Here is a 9765-nt window from a genome sequence, read left to right as displayed (position 1 = left end):
AAAAAGAAAAAAAGTGAGAATCTGATAATATTAGATTGACTTGTCCTCTGAGGAAGATGGGAAAGGTCAGAGAAATTTTCTTTTTCCTGATTTTATACATGGGCAAGTTGTAGGTAGGTGGGGTGGTCTTGCCCTGAATCTTTGGCTCCCAGCTTGTGAGCCTCAGAGACTGGGGGTGGGAGGGTGTTAACTGGCTCATCATAGTGAGCACTTGATAAAGGTTTGGTTTTGAATGAATGAGTGAGTGAGTGAACCAATGAATACTTCTTGGCTTGGGTGGGGTGTAGTGGTGTGGACAGTTCCCTTGCTGGTCACGGGAGGAAGCTTCTGCTGCTAGGGGCACTGACGTCATTTCTACCTGTGGACAGTGACTCACCACCCAAACCATCAGTGCAATGTATTTTTATTCTTCAGAGATACTGGGAAAACGAGAGTCTCCTGAGAATGATACACAAAGGACAGCAGAGTATGCATGATTTTTAGAATCCTCTTAAAATCGCTCCTGGAGAAAAGCCAAGTTTCTGCCTCCCTCTGTCATCCGTCAGAACTCCCGATAACAGACAGCTGAAGTTTAGGAAAAGAGGAGTCCAAATTGGTGAATTATAAAGGCCTTTCCTCCTTTGGTGAACCCTGCACAGAGAGGTGATAATACTGCTATGAGGAATGAAGAAGAACAGCAACAGCAACAGAAAGCAAAACAATACTTTGAGTTGTTATTCAATGGAGGCCCCTGTAGTAAGTAAGTGATTTAAAAAAAATAATAATAACATTGATGTGGTGCCTGGGTGGCTCAGTTGGCTAAGCATCTGCCTTTGGCTCAGGCCATGATCTTGGGATCTTGGGATCTTGGGATCTTGGGATTGAGTCCCGCATGGGGCTCCTTGCTCAGTGGGGAGTCTGCTTCTCCTGCTTTCGCTCTGCCACTCCATAGCTCATTTTCTCTCTCTCTCAAATAAACAAATAAAATCTTAAAAAAAAAAAAAAAAGCATTGACTTTTTTTCTGATTATAAAAGTAATGCATGTTTCTTGTAGAAAACTTAGAAAATACAGATATCCTAGAATAAAAAGTAAAAGAAAATTTCCCATAATCCTACCACTCTGATTACAGTTAATACTTTTATGGATAGTCTTCAGTTTCTTTTGCATGTGTGCTTAACCAGTCCCTGTTCTAATAGTTCACTATAATAAAAAAAATGTGATGAAACCCCTTAAAGAAACCTTTGTACTCAACTGCTTATTTTTTTTAAATAAATTTCCAGGGATGCCTGGGTGGCTCAGTCAGCGAATCTTCTGCCTTCAGCTCAGATTATGATCCCAGGATCCTGGGATCGAGCCCCGCATCAGGCTCCTTGGTCAGCTGGGAGCCTGCTTCTCTCTCTGCCTGCCGTTCCCCCTGCTTGTGCTCTCTCTCTCTGACAGATAAATAAAGTCAATAAATAAATAAATAAATAAATGACTGAATAAATAAATAAATTTCCAGGAGTGGAATAGTTAGATCAAAGGATACATTTAAATTTTTTTTTGAGTTATATCTTTTAGTAAGATGGTATTAATTTATATTCCCAACAATACTTATATTTGTCAACCTTATGTGTTATGTTTTTTAAAAATCCTCTACAAGGATGTAGCACACTGTTTCTAAAAAATTTTTTTTAATTTTTAAAAAAAATTTTATTTATTTATTTGAGAGAGGGAGGGAGAGAGAGTGAGAGAGTGAGCACGCACAAGCTGGGGAAGAGGCAGAGGAAGGGAGAAGCAGACTACCCACTGAGCAGGGAGCCCGATGCAGGGCTCGATCCCAGGACCCTGGGATCATGACCTGAGCCAAAGGCAGATGCTTAACCGCCTGAGCCACCCAGGAGCCCCTAAAATTTTTTTTGTATGTCTTTGCTAGTGAGTATGAACATTTTCAAAATGATACTAATCCATTTGAATTTATTCTTTCATGGCACGCCTGTTCATCCATTTCTGAATTTTGGTGTTAGTGTTTTATGTAGTATTGATTTCCAAGAGCTCCAGATAGCAAGACAAACTTATGTCACATTTGTTAAAAACATTTTCTCCAATTTGTCATTTGCCTTTTTGGTGATACTCGATATGTTCAAGTCTTGCACATTCATTCAAATATATATACTCATTCTTTGGTTTTTCCTGCGCTTTGTATCTGGGCTTTCTCCTCTGAAATAATTCACCTATGTTTTCTCTTAATTGACTTGTAATTTTGTTGTTGTTGTTGTTTGTTTGTAGTTTTTTGGGCTTGATAAAGCTAATTTATAGATAGGGACCCATAAAATGGAAGCCACCCTAGTGACCTGTCTCACATCACAAATCTAAACCTAAGTCAGACTGTGCTTTTCTGGAAACACCTGGCAAGGAAACCTAACATACACCAATCACGAATCTCCAAATTAGCTTTAGCTAGTTTACCTTACCTTAGAAAATAGGACCTGCTAGCCTTATAAGGAAATCCCCAACCTCCTACCTAGCCAATCATGCCCTGCTTCTGTATCACCTTTTCTAACATTCTGTAAAACTTGCTCTTGCCCAAAATCCCTCTGGAAGACCACTCCACTGCTGGTGAGGTGCTGTATTCCCCCAATCCATGGACTGTCTCCCCTTGAATAAAGGACATCAAACTTGTTACTAAATTGTTTTAGTTTTTGTCATTTCAGGTTGTTATGTTTATTTTGGTGATGGTTTAAATAAATCTCTAGGGGCACCTGAGTGGCTCAATCATTAAGCGTCTGCCTTCAGCTCAGGTCATGATCCCAGGATCCTGGGATCAAGCCCCACATCAGGCTCCCTGCTCAGCGGAAAGCCTGCTTCTCCCTCTCCCACTCCCCCTGCTTGTGTTCCCTCTCTCCCTGTGTCTCTCTCTGTCAAATAAATATATAAAATCTTTAAATAAATAAATAAATAAATCTCTAGGGTTTTTTCCTTCAATTAACTAATTTCCCCAGCCTAAATTATTGAAGAAATTATCCTTTTTCCCACAAAAGTGAAATGCCACATTGATCCTAAGGTTAATATTTAAGTATCTTGTATACGTATCTAGGCTTCAATTACTCCACTGATGCTTATCCATCCATTGTTGTGTCAACACCACACTATTCTAATTACAGCTTGGCAATATGTTCTAAGATTTGGTAATGCAGGTCTATCCTCCATGCTTAAGATATAAAAAGCTCAGGTTTTCTCACAGATATTCTTCCATTTGAGTGTTAGAAAAAGTGTTATGTGTCATCCCTCACCCACCCCTATCTATCTGCAATCATTAGAATTTTATTAAAAGAGCTAATTTGAGGGGTGCCTGGGTGGCTCAGTTGCTCGAGCATCAGACTCATGATCTCAGCTCAGGCCTTCATTTCAAGGTTCTGAGTTCAAGCCCCACAGTTGGCTCCATGCTGGGCGTGGAGCCCACTTAAAAAAAAATTAATTTGAGTAAAGTTGGTATTTTCACCTCCTTCTATTTCTTCAAGCCTTTCTTATTATGTTTCAATTTTTGTAATTTCTTCATTAAGAGCCTGCACTTAACAGTAAGTTTATTCCTAGGTATTTTACACTTTTACAAGAGTATATATATGTATGTGTATGATTAAAACTGCTCTTTAAGCTCCAATTGAAGCTTATCAAAGCTGACTTAAAAATTTTTTTTCCAGGTGGGTATGTGCTTGCAGGAAATCAGTCAGAAACTAAAGGCTCTTTAGTCGTGGCTATTTATTGAGTGTTCTTTGTACACCTGACATGGCGATTATTCTTTTACACGAATTATCTTATTTAATAATACAATATCTGCAGCAGGCTGCTGCAATTTTTGTTCCCATTTTATACAAGAAGGTTCCCAGGCTTAAAGCGTGTGAGGAACTTGACAAAAATCATCCAGTTTGTAGGTGGGTTGGAAACAGATCTGTGACTCTCCAGAAGTATCACAAAAAAAACCAATCAGCCAAGAGGACAGCTCACTGATGTGCCAATAGACCAGCTGATTCAAGGGAGTGCCTTTCCGAAAACAATCAGCTGAATTAAAATGACAATACTTTCCAGCTACCGGACCCTTCCAAAAGACGGGTTTTCCTCCAACCTAAGACGAGATCTACACTCTGCGGGAACACAATAAATACCAGTTCACTTACTGATCCTCCTTTAGAATGAAGGACTCGTGGATAACCACGAGTGGCTTTTCTCGAGCTTTCGTGGGAACTGTCCGTTTGGAAATCTACCTCCCCATAGCAGGACAAGTTTAAAAAAAAGAAAGGAAGGAAGGAAAAACAGGTGAAACCTACGTAAGATTGGCTACAGCAGCGCACGCGGGACACAGAACTTTCTGGGGGCACCCTGCCCGCGCGTTTCACGCGTGGTGCGCGCAGGTGGCGCTGCGGTCCCTGCGCTCCCCGCGCAAGCCCGCGAGGCGCCCAGGAGGCCACCCAGAGGCTCCGCGAAGGTGAGAGGAAGCTTTTCCACCCAGGCGGGGGAGGAGGGCGGGCAGGAAGCGGAGCCAGCACTGGCGAAAGAAAAGTCTGCAATTCCCAGCCCCCCGCCCCGCGGGGTGCGGGCCGGCGGCGCATGCGCGACGCCCGGGCCCCAATTCCCCCAGCGAGGGAGGGAGGCCCCCGGCGGCCGGGAGGCTGCGAGCCGCGGCGGGACCCGAGCGCATACAGGGGCGCTGCGGCGGCGGCGGGGGCGAGCGGGGCTGCGGAAGCGGCCGTCGAGAGCGTGGAGCGCCCCGCTCGTTCGCCCAGACGCGTGCAGGCACCCGAGGGCACCGCCGGCTCGGCTCTGATAGGGGCCTGGCGCCCGCAGCCCCCCACGCCCGAAGAGGGATGCGTGAGTTTGGCCCCGGCTCTAGGGCAGGATGTGGGAGCAGGACAAAGGCTGGGCGGCGGGGGAGGAGTTGGGGACGGCGAGCCGGTGGCCGCTGCCGGAGCCCCAGCCTCGGGCGACCTAGCGGAGTGGACAAGTTTCTCTGCAACTTTTGCAAAAAGAAAGATAAAAATTCGGCAAGTTGTTGCACAGCTCCAGGTCACCCCGGCTCCCGCGAGCAGAGGGCAGAGGGGCACCGCACCCTTGCCGGGACCGGAGACGACCATCAGCTCCACCGAGCAGGGCAGGAAGGGGCGCCCGTTCGGGCCCCAGCCGGGGACTAGCGGGGGTAAGGGTGCCGGGGGTCGGAGCCGGGGGGCGTGCTGCGGCTGCTCAAGTTGCCGTGTCCACGCAGGGTGCGCCCTGAGAGCCCGGTAGCGTCGGATCGCTGCGCTGCATACCCGATGATGGATGAGCCGTGGTGGGAAGGGCGCGTCGCCTCGGACGTCCACTGCACCCTTCGCGAGAAGGTCAGTTCCTCCCCGGCCGCGGTCCTGGCGCTGGGCATTTAATTGGGTCTCAATTCGATGTCCTCTGGTCGTCCCGCGTAGGTACTCGAAACTCCCGGCGCCTTGCCTTCTTCCTGCCCTTACCCTTCTCCCGGAGTGTCGTGGGGGGACACTGGAGGTTGGGAGAGCTTTAACTGGTTTTACTTATTAGGAACCCAGACAGCTAAACGGAGATAGTCACTGTACTTAAAGCTGTATTTCCCATAGTATTGATACCTGAGATGATTTTAAGTAGTACATTAAAAAAAAGATTGTGCATTTAATGTGAAATTTAAAAATGTATATCTAGCAAGTTCTGCATAGGATAAATGATGCTGATTCTCATTGACTGTAACGATGTAGCAGTTTAAGATAGAAAAAGTTGTGACTCGATATAAAGAAATGTTAGGTAAATGAAAGTACACGGAATATATAGTTATGCCCCCCTCAAAAAAAAATCTCTGGGATGGGACTGAATAAAATCTAACTAGTCTAAGTGAGAGGCTACAAAACTGGGAGGATGTGGGGAAAAACAAACACTCCCCTGTCCCCTGCCAGTTTGCCTCTGGGGGGCGGCTGATATGTGATCCCTACGCTCACTCTGCTCACCTTAAAGAGAGAAGTGCTCATGGGCACTGAGAAGGTAGAACCTCCAAGAAGGTTGGTGGCATGGCCTGTGTGTCTTGCCTCCTGATTCTGGGCTGAGACTGGGAAGGGTGGTTTGGGAAACAGGTGTGAAATAGAGTGTATTGGTTTTCCTTCCTTTTTTTTTTTTTTTTTTTTTTTAAGATTTTATTTATTTATTTATTTGAGAGAGAGAGCCGGGGGAGGAGGAGAGGGAGAGGCAGGCTCCCATGTGAACAGGGAGCCTGATGCAGGGCTGGATCCGAGGACCATATGATCATGACCCGAGCAGAAGGCAGACACAACCGACTGAGCCACCCAGGCGCCCCTTGTGTATTGGTTTTCTAGGGCTGCTGTGACAAGGGGACTTAAAACAAGAAATGTGTTCTCTCACAATTCTGGAGGCTAGAAGTCTAAAATCAAGGTGTTGGCAGGGCCATCCTAATCCTTAGCGTTCCTTGGCTTGTAGATGCATCATTGCATACTCTGAGTTGGTTGTCACAGGGCTTTCTATCTGTGTGTCTGTCTTGTTTTCTCTCCTTATAAGAACACCAGTTCTACTTCAATCCAGTATGGTCTCATCTTAACTAATTACATCTGAAAAGACCCTATTTCCAAATAGGGTCACCTTCAGAGATTCTAGGTAGACATGAATTTGGGGGCGTGGGTGGATATTATTCAGCCCAATGCAGGGAGGGAGAGGCCTTCCTAGAGGGGTACTTGGGTCCCTGCACAGACAGGTCCCACATCCAGTGCATTTGTACCTAGTGTCTGTGGAGTTCTGCTTAAAAAGTCACCAGCTATTCAGGGTTTTTTTTCCTCATCAGGGAGTAGCTGTCTTCCAACCGTATTATTATTGTTATTTTCCTGTACCTACTAGTCTACCTCTGTCTTGCATTGGTTTCTCAGGCCATAGCTCTTTTCTGCTTCCTTTGGTCCTCTCCCGGGGAAGCAGAATGGCCAACATGCAGCCCGTTCTGGTCATCTAGAGAAGGAATCTAGGTCTTGGTGTTCAGTTAGAAAGCAGACCAGGCAGTCTAGGCTTGGTTCTTTTCTGGGTGGTGGCTAAATGAAGTAGAGAGAACTGCCATGGAAACTCAGCTTCCTTGGTTCTCATAGGCTTGAGTGTTGTCCGTTCTGCTCAGAGCTCGGGAGCAATGACTGTGACCTGATTTGTCCCTTTCATGCGGGAAGGCTCTCTGAGAGCAGTAGAAACTGAACGAGCTCAGGTACCTGAGAATCCCCCATCTTTTATCCAAGCGTTCCAGCCACTCAGGGCAGCAGGGGCAGGCAGTCCCCCACTGACTGTGTCTCAGCCACACCACAGTGCCATCCGTGGTAGTTTCTTACGGGCTGCCCACCTCAGGGGGAGGAGAGGTTGGCCCAGGTTTTACAGGTTAGAAGTACAGACCTCGCCCGGCGGTTGATGCCCGGGGTCCCCTGTGATGCCCGGGGTCTTATCTCAGGTTCCTTTGGCTATAGTGTCCTGCCTTCCCAATATATTAACTATTTTTCTGCTTTATTTCTTCTTTCTGTTCAAAGAAGTAGATGCCCCTCAAGACAAGTTGGCTTTATGGAGAGTGTGCAGAGAAAAGTGAGGACTAGGGGGAATCCAGACAGCCTCACCTTTCTTAAGGAATGAGGGCCGGCCTCTCATTTTCCCCAGAGTAATTTTCTAGTAAACATCTATTCCAGTAATACATTTCTAACCCTGTAGGACAACTTTGCAAGTGTCTGGCACACAGTCGACCCTCCTTGTTTGTCAAATTTTGCCAGATGAACACAGAGCATGTTTGCATGTGTGCTGTTGAATTGTCAATCATTGAACCAGGAGTGGTTCTGCTCCCTGGATTGATGCAGGAAGCAAGGCTGGAGCACAGAGATAACGGGAGCCCCACTTTGTCAGATGTGTGATTCCAGAATAGTGTTATACTATTCGTGTGTAAAATGTGACACTGTGGAAGTGAACTGTGGTGTTGGATGCAGACTAGTTATGGCGGTCAAACTCCGAGCCGTGTGTTTAATCTCTCTAAACTTTGAACCTGGCTGCCATTGTCCATTCTTCCCACTAGCACCAGAACTTAGATCGTGTCAGTTCCCTGCCTAAAGACCTCCAGTGTCCTCCCATTGCACTCACAATTACCTCTGCCTGTAGGACCTGACACAGTTGGGCCCGGGCCTGCTCTCCTACCTTGTCTCCCACTCCTGACACTGACCTCCTTCTCTTCCTTGAATGAGTCAAGCTTATTTTGCGTCTCAGGGCCTTTGCACTGGCTGCTCTCTCTATTTGAAGTCTGCATTCCCCTATTACTATTTCTCTGTGTCTCTCCATCAAATCATCCTGTTTTGTTTTCTTTATAGTATTTACCAATATCTGGATTTATTTCCTGTTGATGATCTTTTCCCCTCTTCTAGAATGTATGCGCTGCAAGAATCGGCCAGGGCCAGTCTTACTCAGTGCCAGGTGTCAGTGTCCAGAATAGAGCCTCTCCGATCTGAGCGGAGTTGTGAAAAGAATGATCTCCTTTAGTTTCTTCTTCTGTAACCGGGGTTGGGGGGGTATTTTATAGGAATGTTAGGAGTGACTGAGGACCTGAGAACTGTGGGAGACATGTCACGTGACAGGCATTGTGCCTTTCCACTTAATGATTGTTAAATATGAGGCCGAATGTGAAACCGACAGTCACTTTCATGTAGTGTGTGGTCAGAGTAAGGCTTGGGGTTTGTGACTACCCTCGGAAGGCTTCATTAAGTCTGACAGGTAATCCTTATTAAGAAAGGCATCATTGGGTGCCTGGGTGGCTCAGATGGTACAGCGTCTGCCTTCGGCTCAGGTCATGATCCCAGGGTCCTGGGATCGAGTCCCGCATCGGGCTTCCTGCTCAGCGGGGAGCCTGCTTCTCCCTCTGCCTCTCTCTCTCTCTGTCTCTTATGAATAAATAAATAAAATCTTTAAAAAAAAAAAAGAAAGGCATCATTATCCCATTGGGCTATTGGATGGTAGGGGGTTGAGGCTGAGAAAGGCATCAGTTTGCCAAAAGTCACGTCCCTGGGACCCAGCAGCTAGACACTGTCAGCAAATTCTAAGCAGCTAGCCTAAAGCATCCTGACTGTGATGGGGAGAATGGAACCTTCCTCCTGCCCACATCGCTCTGGAGGAATGCCTCTCTCTCGGGCTACTTTTATCCCATGCTCAGCCTTAAATTGCTGCCTCATCATCCTTCCTGGCCTTGCTTCTGCTGGAACTGACCTAGAATCCCTTTCTCTCAACTACTTCCTCCTGGGGCTGGGGTGCCAGCCAGTACAGGGGAGTCAGGTTTCTTACTTGTAACACCTGTGCCCTTGAACTTCTTCAGTGAACATGAGGGGGGAGCAGATCCTCACCAGGCCAATGGTGACAGTGAGGCTGCTGGTGATGTTTCCCCATTACCAGGTGTATGTCCCCATGAGTATGCAGATTAAAGCTGAGAGCCCATTAAAACCTGGGGTGCCTGGGTGGCTCAGTTGGTTAAGCGTCTGCCTTTGGCTCAGGTCATGATCTTGAGGTCCTGGATCGAGTCCCGCGTTGGGCTCCCTGCTTGTGCTCTGTCTCTCACTCTCAAATAAATAAATAAAATCTTTAAAAAAAAACAAACTGAGAGCCACCTTTTCTTTTTCCCCCAAAAGAGGACCCCTTAAGTTTAAAATTAGCTTTAAATGGGGTGCCTGGGTGGCTCAGTCGTTAAGCGTCTGCCTTCGGCTCAGGTCATGATCCCAGGGTCCTGGGATCGAGCCCCGCTTCAGGCTCCCTGC

At 46.8% G+C, this 9765-nt stretch overlaps 1 protein-coding gene across 2 annotated transcripts in view; it reads left to right on the top strand.

Moving 5' to 3' along the window:
- Nucleotides 1–4369: 4369 nt before the first annotated feature.
- The window catches only part of CCNJL (cyclin J like), a 52953-nt gene continuing 47557 nt past the window's right edge, over nucleotides 4370–9765 (top strand). Inside the window, exons 1-2 of one of the 2 annotated variants that reach the window (XM_035013595.1) lie at nucleotides 4370–4442; nucleotides 5217–5331. In XM_035013595.1, the coding sequence (XP_034869486.1) occupies nucleotides 5266–5331 (66 nt within the window). In that variant the 5' untranslated portion in view covers nucleotides 4370–4442; nucleotides 5217–5265. Of the gene's footprint in view, nucleotides 4443–4629; nucleotides 4826–5216; nucleotides 5332–9765 lie in introns of those variants that run through there. The other variant, XM_035013585.1, reaches the window with a different exon arrangement.

This window comes from Mirounga leonina, unplaced genomic scaffold (genome assembly GCF_011800145.1).
Source record: "Mirounga leonina isolate KUSES-001 unplaced genomic scaffold, KU_Mleo_1.0 Mir_104, whole genome shotgun sequence".
Lineage (NCBI taxonomy): Eukaryota > Metazoa > Chordata > Mammalia > Carnivora > Phocidae > Mirounga > Mirounga leonina.
The sequence above is the reverse complement of the archived record's forward strand: the minus strand, read 5'-3'. Positions and strand labels throughout refer to the sequence as shown.